Source organism: Loxodonta africana, chromosome 4 (assembly GCF_030014295.1).
Source record: "Loxodonta africana isolate mLoxAfr1 chromosome 4, mLoxAfr1.hap2, whole genome shotgun sequence".
Taxonomy (NCBI): Eukaryota; Metazoa; Chordata; class Mammalia; order Proboscidea; family Elephantidae; genus Loxodonta; species Loxodonta africana.
Window position 1 is genome coordinate 80,347,808 of NC_087345.1, and position 14,047 is coordinate 80,361,854.

Genomic DNA, 14,047 nt, shown 5'->3' on the forward strand with positions numbered 1-14,047 from the left:
AGAGCGGCTGGTGGGTCGGAACCGCAGACGTTTCGGTTAGCTGACGAGCGCTTAACCACTGTGCCACCAGGGCTCCTTACAGTCTAGTGGAGGAGACATAATCAAATATTCCTACTTTTGTTGTTGTTGTAAAGTTACAATTGTGGAAGTTCCGAGGAGAAGCTTCTGGAACTATGAGACTTAGAACAGGGGAGGCGACGAGAGCGTAACTTGGAGAGGTTTTTTTTTCGCTTCTCCAGGCACCTGGGCGAGAAGGGCGTGGTCCTCCATACAGTGGATCAGCGCTTCGGCAAAAGCCCAATTTGGGGAAGAAAGGTTCTTGGGGCTTGGAAACGTGCTGCAGCTGCTTGTGCATCGCAATAAATGTTACATCTCTGGGGTTCCCAGGTCGCGCGGGGGCCGGAATGGGGGTCGGGGGCTGGAATGGGGGCCCGAGCCGAGCGGGATCAGAGCGAGGGTCCCCGGGTGGCGCAGTGGCCGGAGCTGGGGCCCCGGGGTCGCGCGGAGCCCGGACGGACGGACGGACGGACGGACGGACGGACGGCGGGTTGGCGCACCGTGGCTTGATGGCTTCTGCCGTGCCCGGCTTTGCACCCGGCCCCGCTGTGGCGCGGGTGGGGATAGGACGGCGCTGCCGCCTCCCGGGCGGCTGGGGGCGCTGCGGCCGTGCTGCGGGGGGCGCTGCCTCCTCCGGGACGGCGGGGGGCGCTGCGGGCCGGGCGGTGGGGCGGCCCGGGCCGGCGCGGCGAGCGGCGCGGCGGATGGAGAGTCTGGCCGCGGCCGGCGGCGCCGCCTCCTCGTCCGGCCGGGCACGGCGGGCCGGGGCCTTTGTGTGAGGCGGCTGCGGCGATGGTGCTCGGGGCCCAGCGGAGCCGGGTAAGCGTGGCGGGGCCGAGGGCCGCCCCGGGCCGAGGGCCGACCCCCGTCCCGGCCTTTCTCTCGCTCTCTCTGGGCCCCCTCCTGCCGGCATCCCTTGGCCGGCCCATCCTCCTCGCCGGTGCGCCGACCCCAGACGGCCCCGCCGCCGCTCCCTTCGCCCCCTATTCGGCCCCGCGCCCTGCCGCGACCCCGCCGTCCCCTCGGAGTCGCCTGGGTGAGACTCCCCCCCATTTGGTGGAGGGAACGAGGTGCTCGGTGCGCCCGCCAGATGGAGTGCCCAGCCGGATCCAACGCCCTGCCGTCTCGGAATCGAATCTCCAGAGGCGAGACTGCGGCGCCCCCGACTTGTTGGGGTGCCCTTCCCGGAAGTTCGGGCGCCGGCCGGCCCCGCCCCCGCCCTGGCTTCCCAGTGCCCCGACCTGCCGGCCCATTCTTGTGTGGCCACCAAAGGGCCAGGAGATGCTTGCCTGGTGCCCAACAATGCTCAGAAGCTTCCTGGGCCCAGGAAAAGTTGGGAGTTGTGTTTGGTAGAATCTGGTGAGATGGAGGAATGGGCTATGTTGCCCAGGGCCTGTTGTGAGATTGAACAAGAATGCAACTAGCTTATCTTCCTTAGGCTATGCAGGACTGGAAAGGGGAAAAAAATGGTATTGAACGCGCCCTTAGGAGTCTGGCCTGTATAGTTAAATAAATGTCTATTTTAAGGCATCAAATAAGCATAAACCCTGAAAAGGGTGGTAAAAAGGAATAAAACATATGTAAGTAGTATTAAATACCATAGTTGTTTCCTGCTTTGCTTTACTTCTTTGGGTTCTGAATGTTTCAACTTTCCCGCAGGATATAGAGAATGTGATGTTTGGGATGGCTCTGGGTTTTAAAAAGACCAGAGTAGCCATGTGGCACAGTTAGGAACATATGTGAATTCAAGAAAGAGCACGTGATGTACTTAGGGGCTGAAAGGACACAGCAATGCAGGAAAACTAGAAGATGGAGCATCGTTTTCTCCAGTAGTTAATGAAGCTTTGGTAATTGTGTTCAAATATATGTATGGTATTTGGTATCATGAAAGAAAACAACACATTCCTTTGTGAGGTCAGAAAGGTTGTATTTAGGAGGAAATCAGTATGAGGAAAATTTGAGCCAGTTGCTCTGGTAATGAAGTGCAAGGCTGTGTCCAAGGGATGTCACTGGCTGTCTCTCAGGTACCAGCACAGAGGACTACCTTCTCTCTAACCAAGCCTACAACCTCTTGTACTGACTTTTAAAGATCAGACTATCAGATTTTTTGTCATTATTTTGGATTTTGCCATGGTGATTCTGTATACTTAGTATTTAGAGGGGGGAGAGGCCATTGTCCCATCATTTTTGCTGTCCTTGTCCCCAGTAGAATGGAGCAGCTCTCACCTGTTCATTCACTCCCGTTCGCCACCCAGGGTTTGGAAACCCCCAAGACTGGTGTCATTTTCTCCTGTAGGGCCCCTCACTTGGAGGGACATACTTGACATCCATCTTTTCCTTTTGCTGTCCACAGATTAACCGTGCTGATCCGGAGGCAACGTCATAGGAACTGCTAAGATGGGCATGAGGATCAAACTGCAAAGCACCAACCACCCCAACAACCTGCTGAAGGAACTCAACAAGTGCCGGCTCTCGGAGACCATGTGTGATGTCACCATCGTGGTGGGGAGCCGCTCCTTCCCGGCCCATAAGGCCGTGCTGGCCTGTGCAGCTGGCTACTTCCAAAACCTCTTCCTGAATACGGGACTTGATGCTGCCAGGACTTATGTGGTGGACTTCATCACCCCTGCCAACTTCGAGAAGATTCTGAGCTTTGTCTACACGTCAGAGCTCTTTACAGACCTGATCAATGTTGGGGTCATCTATGAAGTGGCCGAGCGTCTGGGCATGGAGGACCTCCTTCGGGCCTGTCACTCCACCTTCCCTGACCTGGAGAGCACTGCTGTGGCCAAATCCTTGACCACCACCAGTGAGAGCCATTCTGGTACCCTGAGTTGTACCTCAGCAGAACCTGCCCATCCCCTTGGAGAGCTCCGAGGTGGCGGGGAGCACTTTGGTCCTGATAGAAACTATGTGTTGCCCAGTGATGCTGGAGGAGGCTATAAAGAGGAAGAGAGAAATGTCACCAGTGACACTAACCATAGCTTGCCTCTTCCACAGCTGCCACCAAAGACAGAAGACCATGATGCCCCTGCTCCCTTCACGTCCATTCCCAGTACAGTGACCCAGTCGGGCCTAGGCACTGTCAGCATGCGTGTCCAGACCAGCATGGGCTCCTGCCAGCCGTACAAAGTTCAAAGCAACGGAGACTTCAGTAAAAACAGCTTCTTCGCTCCTGACAATGCAATAGACATTACTACTGGGAGCAACTCCTGTCTGAGCAATAGTGAGCATTCCAAAGATCCAAGCTTTGGGCAGATGGATGAGCTGCAGCTGGAGGACCTGGGGGATGATGATTTGCAGTTTGAAGACCCCACCGAAGAGTTAGGCACAACCGAGGAGGTGATTGAGCTGAGTGACGACAGTGAGGACGAACTGACTTTTGGAGAGAATGACACCCGGGAGAATAAGGCCATGCCTTGCCAAGTGTGCAAGAAAGTTCTGGAGCCCAACATTCAGCTGATCCGGCAGCATGCTCGGGACCATGTGGACCTGCTGACAGGCAACTGCAAGGTGTGTGAGACCCACTTCCAGGACAGAAACTCCCGGGTGACCCACGTCCTGTCCCACATTGGTATTTTCCTCTTCTCCTGTGACATGTGTGAAACCAAGTTCTTTACCCAGTGGCAGCTGACCCTCCACCGACAGGATGGCATATCTGAGAACAACATCATTGTCCACCCCAATGATCCTCTGCCTAGCAAGCTGGGCCTGTTTTCAGGGGCAGCCTCCCCTGAGTTGAAATGTGCTGCCTGTGGGAAGGCATTGGCCAAAGATTTCCACGTGGTCCGGGGCCACATCCTTGACCACCTAAACCTGAAGGGCCAGGTTTGCAGTGTTTGTGACCAGCGCCACCTCAACCTCTGCAGCCTTATGTGGCACACACTCTCCCATCTCGGCATTTCAGTCTTCTCCTGCTCTGTCTGTGCCAACAGTTTTGTGGACTGGCACCTCCTAGAGAAGCACATGGCCGTGCACCAAAGCCTGGAAGACGCCCTCTTCCGCTGTCACTTGTGCAGCCAGAGCTTCAAGTCGGAGGCTGCCTATCGCTACCATGTCAGCCAGCACAAATGTAACAGTGCTCTGGACATGCGGCCTGGTTTTGGGCTACAGCACCCAGCTCTCCAGAAGCGGAAGCTACCTGCAGAGGAGTTCCTGAGTGAGGAGCTGGCTCTGCAGGGCCAACCTGGGAACAGCAAGTATAGCTGCAAGGTCTGCGGCAAAAGGTTCGCCCACACCAGCGAGTTCAACTACCACCGGCGGATCCACACGGGCGAGAAGCCATACCAGTGTAAGGTGTGCCACAAGTTCTTCCGAGGCCGCTCGACCATTAAGTGCCACCTGAAGACACACTCGGGGGCCCTGATGTACCGCTGCACTGTCTGTGGCCACTATAGTTCCACCCTTAACCTCATGAGCAAGCACGTCGGTGTGCACAAAGGCAGCCTCCCGCCCGACTTCACCATTGAACAGACCTTCATGTACATTATCCATTCCAAAGAGGCAGAGAAGAACTCGGACAGCTGACTGGGTCCCGGCAGAGCCAGGGCAGCTCTCAGGGGGCAGCCAGGACACAGATTTTCTAATGGCTGTTGGTCCCTCCTCAGCTGAAGTTACAATTTTGCCTTGCTAGGAATTCTGTTCTGTGTTGTGTTTAAAGAAGAAAAATGAAGAAATAGCACATAAGCTAAGTTACTGTTTTTGAGAAGCAATGGCCCTATCGCGTTTACCTCCATACCTGTTCTTGCCCATGAAGGGCTGTGAGTTTGATTCTTTTGAGGCTAGTTTTGGGATCTAATCAGACAGTTGGTGTCAACTAGATCCCCTTCTCTAGCCTGTCTAGTTTTAGTTTACTGATAGGTTTTATGCTGCTAAGAATCCAACCAACAGCCTCACCGAATAGAGGAGGTGGAGAGAGGTTTTCTCAGTAGGAATTACTGGAACAACCAGTTACAAGAAAGATTTTGGAACTGTGGCTATCCAGAAGGCTATCAGCAGGGTGGCTTACCTCAGGTTTGAGTCCTAGCCCTCAGCAGGGAAAAGGTGTCAGAGATGAAGGTGCCTGCTTGTTTCATGGCCCTAATCTGCTGATTGGACAGTGAAAAATCTTTGGCAGCTAGATCCAAACTGAGACAAAGCTTTCTATTTAGAGGAAGGGGTCGTTCAGAAAGCTTTTGAATGAATCTTTGCCAGCCAGAAGGGGTTGTCCTGCAGTGCCGCCAGAAGTGGCAGCAGGGGTGGACAGGAAGGAAGGTTTCCCTCTTCTCCTCATTTCCAAAGAAGAATGGTTTTACGGAGTGATGACCCAGGACGTCAGGCCTTCCCTGTGGGGCAAAGAGAATAGGGAGCCACTTTGATACAGTCATCTGTCATTCTGGCCACCTCTGTCAACCTTGAGTTTCCTGGTGGGCAAGTGAGGATGTATCTGGCGGCAGGAGCCTTGCCTTAATTTCCATCCAGTCTCCCACCCAGAAGTGTGTTTGGCCTATAGTGTAGATGAGGAGACCCCATGAGGTGGTGGAATGGTGGACTCTGTGAGCTCTTCAGGATTAAAGGGACCTGAGAAACTGGCGGTGTGTAGCAGAGTGTGCGTTTTGACTGTCCGAATCGGATACCACTGTTGTTTACTTTGTGCTATAAGGGCCAGAGCTTTGGCAGCTCGTGTTTGACCTGCTGGAATTTATCCTGATCTGTCATTGCATCACCTCCAGGGGGCGCTGTTGGATGACGGCTGGTTCAGGTGGCTGGGGTATCTGTCCAGTCCACAGGGCTGGCTGACTCAGTACTTAGTTGATTTTTGAAGGGGTCTTGCCCAAAGAAGGCTGGAGGGAGAGGGCCCTCGGATCTTGCATACTCACAAAGTGGCACCTCCGTAACTCATACTACCTCACCCTGCTCAAGTGAGCTCTGGGAGTCCTTGGCCTCCACCCCGACACTACCCCTGTTGGGACTCAGCAGCACTGGGCTGTTTCACAAGCAAGTGGTTTCAATTAACTCACAAAGCCTTTTTGAATACTAATACTTATTTTTTGTTTTTGTATACATATTACCCAGCATCTCTTTCAGATAAGAGATTTGAGGAAAATGAGTTTCTCCTTAGCAGGTAGCCATAGTCCAGGCAACAGTCCAGGCCAGAGATTTGGAGGCAGGGGAGAACATGTCAAGCCTTTTCAAAAAGCAAATTCTTTCTCTCCAGGTAGTCTTTACCAGAGTAAACCCAGAGAACACTTTAGGCAATGGACACATGTTGTAGAAAGTTGGGACCAAGGACTGTTCAATAATGGGGTCCAGTTAAATTCCCAGATCTTTCACCCCCATTCCATCCTGTAATGGAGTAGACCAGGACTGAGTCTAGGGGATCACGTCTCATGAAGGACCTATTTGTATATCTTAGCCTTCCTAAATCTGGAAAGTCTCCTGTCCTTGTCTCCCTCCCTGATGGACCTGCTGCCTGTCTCCCCAGCTGTGAATTGGAGAAGCCTCAGTGTTGGAGTGCCTGGCTCTCTGGTGGGGTGACAGTAGATAAAGGGACTTGTACAGTGGCTAGGTGAAAGGCCCACCTTTCACCATCTAAACCCAGCTTGTTGGATGTCCCCTGAGACACTCTTGTCAGGAAAGCAGTACTGGGACATTTCATCACTAACTGGCTTCTTCCACTGTCCATTAGAAATCTTAAGAAGGATGGTGTGTAAAAGGCTGTAGTTATGTATCTGCTCAGCGTTTCAAGCCTGGGTGATCCCTCCCAGACGGTTGGGGAGGACAGATTTTTGAATAGCTGTATTTGAGAGAGGTGATGCTGGAACCCAGTCAGGTAGCTGATTGGAGAAATATGCTGGAGAAACCCTTTTCTTTAACAGAGGGCACCTTGGATGCTGGGTGATCTGTATACTATACTGAAACTGTGAAGTTTTCCCTTTTTGCCAGTAAACCAAAAAGCAAATCCATGAAACTTTGCCCTTGAAACACTAAATAAAAGACTGGGCCTACTGTTCCCTATAGGCTAAGTGGTTGATCAGGGTGGCCTAGTTGTTCCCAGTCAGACATGTAGCAAGATTAGGAGCTCTTGAGGCTCATTGACCAAACCCTGTCCTGCGTGTCCCCGTAGTCAGACCTGACCTCTCCCTCTCTTTGAAGTCACGTTTGCTTCCTCTGCCTCTAGCACCCCCTTTTCTGAACTATGTTACTTGAAACACTTGGTAGCAGAGGGTGCTCTAGGATACCTACCTGTGCTATCTGCTGTTGAGTTGATTCCAACTCAAAGCAACCCTAGAGGACAGAGTAGAACTGCCCCATAGGGTTTCCAGGGAGTGGCTGGTGGATTTGAACTGCCAACCTTTTGGTTAGCAGCCCAGCTCTCAATCACTGTACCACCAGGGATACCTGGGGGAAGGTATTTGCTTCATTTTGAGTCTTTATTTTTCCAGCCATCTGTCCATTTGAATTTGTTGCCTTTCCCCCTGAAGCCCAGTTTAGCATTGTCCCTGCTGTTTGCGCTGAGGTTCTGTTTGACCCTTGATTGTCTACTCTTTCCCTTTTTGTCTTTCTTGCTCTATACTCAGGACTGGCTACGTAATTGGCAGATCCCCTCGTGCAAATATTATTAAGAACTTCAAGATGGTGACAGTAGATCATGAGACCAAGCGTGGACCTTCCCAACTTGTTTCCTGAGGTAAAATGGCACTGTTTGTATGGCACACTGAGATGAATAGTGGAGGCCGCTTGTGGCCAGAGGAGGGGATCACGTCCCAGATTCCTGTGACCCAGTCACAGCTCACTGTTGCCAAAGCACCAGCTGGGTAGCTCTGCTGTACCCTAGTATGTGGTCCTAACTTTTAAGACCCCATGGAGTCTCTGTAGCTCATGGCTAGCTGGGAAGAAAAGAGAAAGGGATCAGGCCCAAGTGACCCCTAAGAACCAGGCAATGAGTAAAAGTTCTTTCTGGCTTTACTTCTGATCTGTCAGCACCCCTTTGTCTCCAGGACAGGCTTTTGGGCTTAAAATACCTTCTCCCCAGTCAGGTTTTTGCTACTGGTAACTTTTCTTCCCAGCCATCTCTCTGGCCTGCTGTGCCCTGTTTCTTCAGGGCTCCTCAACTTTGGAAGTGAATTAAAATCTCTTTATAGATGGACACACTGAATTTGTTGGCATGGAGTGGGGTGTGTGGAGAGGTCTGTACCCATCTGGGAGTCCCCACACGGCGTTTTCACTGAATCCTCCTCTGAATGGCAGGAAGCAGGGGACACAGCATTAGTTTCAATGTGACTACTCACCGTAAACTTCACATCAGAATGAAAATGAAATCGTTTTGATGTTGAGGTTCCAACACCCCTTCCCTGTCCAGCCCATCCTCCCCTCCACCTCCAAGAGCAAAAGTCTCTTTTATGACGCAGAGAAGAGTGTTGACGTCTAACTTCTTCCATTAAATTAATAAAAAGTACTGACCTCCTAATATTTAAGTGTTTACTATCTATTGCTGTAAAGTTTTGTATATTTTGTAAACGTTTTCCCCCAAATAGTAGATGTCTAAAATCGTTGTACATCTGATTCTTTTATATTCCATTGTTCAGCACAAAGTGTGGTTTTTATTTAGAATAAAAAAAGGAAAATGGAAATGTGAGTTCTTTTCCTCTTGGCTGTGAACATGCTCGTACCTTGAGTTCAGAATATCTGGGCTCATCACCCTTTCAGTAGCAGTGTTCTGTGCAGCAGATGCCAGAATTCTTTCAACTAGCACATTTTTCTTTTCCTGTGGCTGGAATTCCCCACTATTAGCTCCTTCGTCTGTTTTTATTAGGAAATTAAGTCAATGATCCAACCTTTTCATGGGGACATTTTCTTTCAGCCCAGAGAGAGCCACGGGCAGTTTAACTGGACATTATTAAGTAACAGATTTGGCCACAAATTCTCTTGCTGATACTATTTATTTCACTCTGGCACGAGATGTCTGAGTGGGGAGGGGCTGATGGAGAGTAAGAGGAGGTAGGAAGATTAAAACTGGGAGGAGGCAGAGATTTGGCATAATTTCATCAGGTTGATACAGATCTCTTCCCACAGAGGAGGAGATGAGACCCCTAGAAATGGGGGAGTGATTCATCCATCTGGTCTCAACACAAGGCCTGGTCCCGCGTACCCTCAGTGCTTATAAACACGAGCTGAGCACAACAGCCTGCTGCGGTCGGCATAGCCAGCTCCTACTCTCCTTCCACGGAAGGAAAGGCCCCAAGGAAGTTATCCTGCCAGCGTGGTAGCTGGTTGCTGGATTGAAATCAATGAGAGGAAGAGTGAGATCTTGGGGAAGAGGCCTCTAAGTTGACCCGGGATGTGGCAGATGTAAAATTGGGTTTCCTTCGGAAGACCTCTGGAGCCCAAGTCAGAGGAGGCAGTAATACCGGCATTGGATCTTAGCTTGGTTTTTATGTGGGGACAAGGGAAGAATTTTTTTTAATGCATTTTCTGCATTGTGATGTTAAGCCCTTCTTACAACCCCAAGCTGCAACCCAGACTCTCCTGGTTCAAAAAGCATTCAGCTCTGTGCCACTGCACAGCTGTTTGTAGCTTAAGACCCTTTCAAATGAGGGCCCAGTGAGCAGAGGGATTATAGATACAGGCTTCCGTCCATGTTCCTGGCAAAGCCGGGTGCATACACCGTTGGAGCACATGTTTGATGCAGCTGGTGAATACGGTTACAGATTCTAAGAGCAGAGGAGACAGTTCTCCAGGTAAGTGAGTAGTTACTACAAGTTAAACATTCCGGCCAAGCTAAGCACTTGAGCAGGACCGAGGAGACACTAAAGAGGATATCAGTGATTACATCCACAATCCCTTCACCCTCACAAACAGGATTAAGAGGCCAAGCACTTGGGTTGGAAGGCAGAAACTAGGACCCGTTCTTAAGCTTATGTGTAAGTCAGAGTTCTTCATGGGCGTGGTCATAGTTTCCCAAACTGATAAATGAGCCTTTTCTAGAAGACCTGCTTGTTAACAGGAGGGCTTCTCTTCCTATCTATAGGACAAGTGTTAATAGAGGTAAGCTGCTGGATAGGAAAATGAGGAAGACTTGGCCAGAGAGGAAGAAGTGTAAGGGTGAGAACTGACTTAAAAGAATGCCAGAACTCTGCCTTGTGGCGGGATTGGAAAATATCCGCTTTACTTCTCCCCGGCCCCCCTATGCAGGGGACAAAGGCTGAGGGACAGAGCATCTGTCAGTGCATGCTGCTGGCTGTCCCAGGGCCTGATCCCAGAAGGGATGTCCATTGATGTTTTCCTGTGATCTGGAGGGAAAGGGAGAGATGGGATGATTTTTGATAACATCTCTCCCTGGAAGAAGCTGGAAGTGTCCTAGATCCAAAGCTGGGAGGAGGTTAGGTCTGAGGGGTATTGATTTGAATACTTGGGAACAGCTCCTTCGCTTCTGGGGGAGGGGAGCAGGATGGAAGAAGGGAAGGGTATGGCAAGGAAATGGAGCCCTGTTTCCTGGATGGGGGTGGTGGTGGAGAGACGATCCTGCCAGCCCAGCTGCAGGGCGCCTGCCTCCAACCTCAGCTAGCCCTACCCCCGCGGCCCCCACCCTCTTCACTTATCACAGCCCTGAGCATGCATAGCCTGGGAACGCCCTGCTGAGGCCTCCTGGTTCCTTGGCCTCTGGCCTCTTGTCCCCTCAACGAGCATGGTGTGCCGGGAGATCAACAAGCACACAAACACCGAAGGAAGGTTTTGCGAGGTTCCTGCAGAGCTCGCTCTTTCCGGCCAGGCTGATTTATGAAATGAGGGTGTCCAGTTTCCTCTGCGGAGCATCTCTTTAGCCTTAGCTCCCTTCCCAACCCCAGCTGGAAGCACAGATTTTTCAGAGATCCAGAGTTGCGGCTGTCTCTATTTATTTCATCTTTTTTTTTCCTGCATGGCCCCCTTAGACACAAGGACCATGAAAATAGTACAACCACCCAGGGCCTGCTTTCTACCCCGCCCTGTCCCTTCTCCCTCTCCCCTACCTTTAGATATTTTAAGATACACTCAAAATTAGCCATGAGTGCTCTGACCTGCTCTCCTGCCCCCTTCCAAATCTCTCCCCTCACCTCCAGCTTTTCCACTTCACTGGTGGAAATGGGAATCTACCTCAGCTGGACAGAAGAGATTGAGGTGTGGAGATGGGCGAAGTATTTGGAGACAAAGAGGCTGCTTGAAAGTTCAGGCTTGGGAGGGCGTGGCATGGGGGCCCGTATCAGGCTGCACGCCCTCCTTGGTGATGACGATGGAATGCTGAGTGGAGGAGGAAGAGGAGGAAGCCCGTCTACCCATCCTGGCCTGGTCCTTGGGAAGGTAATGGACCACAGCACTCAGTAGCCGGCCCCGGAAGCCTGGGCTGAGAAAGTTGTAAAGGATGGGGTTGACGACGCAGTGAAGCATGGAGAGGCAGTCGATTATGTCGTAGAAGAAGTAGAGCAGGTGGGCCAGGTAGCAGTGGAGGGAGATGTGGGTCCCATGCAGTGTGAGCAGCAGCAGAGTCACATGGTAGGGCAGCCAACAGATGATGAAGACGGCTATGTAGGCACACACCAGCAGGCAGTGGCGCCGGCCCTCCGGCTGTCCTGCCCGCCTGAGCTGACAGGCTGTCAGCACATTGAAGACGGCGATCAGAAGGAGGGGCAGCAGGAAGCCCAGGATAGTGGTTGACAGGGCCACTGCCAGGGCCCACGAGCTGTAGCTTTCAAATGGTGCCATGAATAGGCACATAGGCTCAGAGCCCTCCACCAGCTGGATGTGAACCACCTCAGGCAGTGGGATGATGGCCGAGAGGACCCAGATGCCTGCACACAGGAACCGCCGTCCTTGGTGCTGGCGGCGCTGCCAGGAGGGTGAGGCATTGGTGACGGTGATGTAGCGGTCAATGCTGAGACACACCAGGAAGAAGATACTGCTGTACATGTTTGCGAAGTAGAAGTAGTGAGTGAAACGGCAGGAGAAGCTGCCCCAGAGCCAGGTGTAGTCCAATGTGACCTCCAGCATCCACACAGGCAGGGACAGGACGATGCCCAGGTCTGCTACGGCTGTGTTGAGGAGGTAGAAATTCAGCAGCCCTGCCCGGCCCGAGTAACGCCAGTTGACGTATATCACCAGGAGGTTCTCTACCAGCCCAACCACAAATATGGCCAGGTAGAGGACAAAGAGGACCACGCGCTTGGTGCTCTCGCTGAACTCCATGTGGCACTCGGGCAAAGTGTGGTTGAAGAAGTAGAGCAGATCGCTCCAATTGTGAATCTCTGAAAAGTCGCCAGCAGGCACGGTGAGTGCCCCGGAGGAGCTGGGCCCGGAGCTAGGTCCGACCGACATGAGGACCAGCAGACACCTATTGGGAAGAAGGCAGGATTGGAAAAGAAAGGAGACCTGGAAAGCCATCTTTTGTCCCCAAAGGAAGGACAGAGGGGCTGGAGGGTTTGAGGGAAAGACCTGGTTTGGAAGAGGTAAGAAAACGAAGTTTAGCATTCAAACTGTGAATAAGTAACATACAACTCACTTTCCAGATTTGACCCAACAGTAGAGATGCTTTATGAAGGGGTTTCTGAGCTGGGAGAGACCAGAACTGTTTGTGCCAGACAAGTTTTCTTCCCACCCCCAACCAGTCCTGCCCCACCTCCAGGCCCAGGTGGACTCCAACCTCTACTTCCTTCTGGCTTTGTCCCTTTTGAGCAGATCTTCATTAGGGGCTTTTACTCTGTCTTACCAGTTGGGCTGTGGGTGTGGGACGCACACACATACCTTCTAATTCATCCCTGGAAAATCTGTGGATCATGCAGAAAAGCTACGTGTCTTAAAGCCTTGAGTCCCTTCTTCCCTGAGAGATGGCAACACTCACCTGAATTTCCTTTAGGAGCACCTGGGCCTCCAGTCCTCGAGGGCCAGCAGGTCGGGGCTTTTGGGGAGCTGCAAGGAGGCTGGAGGATTGTGGCTGTGGGGCTGGATTTGCTGTCAGCTTCAGAGCCGCCTTCTTATCCGGGAAGTAGCTATCACTGGCTCAGACTCTGCGGGGCTGAGGTTTTTCCTGCACTCCCCCAATCCAGTAACAGGGGAAAAAACAGGGGAAGTCACAGCAAAAGACCCTGTGTGCCAGTGGGGGGTAGGGGAGAGGAGTCAGGCTACAACAAGCATGAAAACCCAGACTCTTCACTCATTAGCTCTGTGACTTTACACGCTTAAGCCTCAGTTCTCTCCACAAAAAGGGGACAATAGTATCTACTAACGGGGGTGTTGTAAGAACTAAATGAACCACGGAGGTGAAGCTCTTAGCCCAGGATGGGCCTGTAGTAAATGCTCTGCATGTATGTGTATTTTCTTCTCCCTAAGTCTGGTTTTGGTTTTAAGTCAGCTTTAAGTCACCCTGGGTGGTATAAACATTGCTCCTCGGCTGACCAAAATGTAGGAGGTTCAAATAGACCCAGAGGCACCTCAGGAGGAAAGCCTGGTGATCTGCTTCTGAAAAATCAGCCACTGAAAACCTTATGGGGCACTATTCTACTCTGACACACATAGAGTCGAAAAAGCAACTGGTTTTTGTTTTAAGTCACCTTGGAATCCTACCCTCCTCTGTCTTGATTCATATTAAAGCAGAACTGGATGGGAGTGGGAGGTCTAAAATAAATCTGAAAATCAACTGGCTTTTAATAACCCTGATGGCTCTGACCCTTCCCTGGCTGGCTCAAGCCCCCACCCCCCATTCTCCCTGGCCCCTCGCAAAGGCTTTCAGCTCCCTGCCTTCATTTTGTGATCTGAGGTGAAAATATAGGGAGAGAGAGAGGAAAAAAAAAAAAAAAAAAGGAATGTGGGGTGAAGGAGCAGCTGTGTCTTCAGGGAGACTCCTGGATTGGGAAAGGGGAGATAGAGAATGGCATCCTTTCTCTATACCACTCCATACTTCTCCTGGTGTGGCACCAAGCAAATGAGCGAGAGAATGTTACTTTGGCTTCTCCCTCTCCCAGCGATGAGAGGAGGGACTCTG

At 51.7% G+C, this 14,047-nt stretch overlaps 2 protein-coding genes across 3 annotated transcripts; one reads left to right on the forward strand and one right to left on the reverse strand.

The window, feature by feature from the left end:
* The first annotated feature begins 768 nt into the window (after nt 1–768).
* ZBTB39 (zinc finger and BTB domain containing 39) lies at nt 769–6,603 on the forward strand. 2 transcript variants are annotated; one of them, XM_010598128.3, is made up of 2 exons: nt 769–876; nt 2,411–6,603. In XM_010598128.3, exon 2 carries the CDS (start codon nt 2,455–2,457, stop codon nt 4,582–4,584), a length of 2,130 nt encoding a protein of 709 aa, XP_010596430.1. In that variant the 5' UTR covers nt 769–876; nt 2,411–2,454; the 3' UTR covers nt 4,585–6,603. The 2 variants fall into 2 exon arrangements, with proteins under 2 accessions (XP_010596430.1, XP_010596433.1); XM_010598131.3 differs by lacking the exon at nt 769–876 and adding an exon at nt 934–1,093.
* Nucleotides 6,604–11,164: 4,561 nt separating this feature from the next.
* On the reverse strand, nt 11,165–13,809 carry GPR182 (G protein-coupled receptor 182). The gene has a single exon (XM_010598127.3). The coding sequence runs from the start codon at nt 12,535–12,537 to the stop codon at nt 11,242–11,244; it is 1,296 nt and encodes a 431-aa protein (XP_010596429.2). The 5' UTR covers nt 12,538–13,809; the 3' UTR covers nt 11,165–11,241.
* Nucleotides 13,810–14,047: the final 238 nt, after the last annotated feature.

Excerpts from the sequence above, each read along its gene's own strand:
- ZBTB39 (XM_010598128.3), top strand. The coding sequence starts at position 2,455 with ATGGGCATGAGGATCAAACTGCAAAGCACCAACCACCCCAACAACCTG.
- GPR182 (XM_010598127.3), bottom strand. The coding sequence starts at position 12,537 with ATGCTAAACTTCGTTTTCTTACCTCTTCCAAACCAGGTCTTTCCCTCA.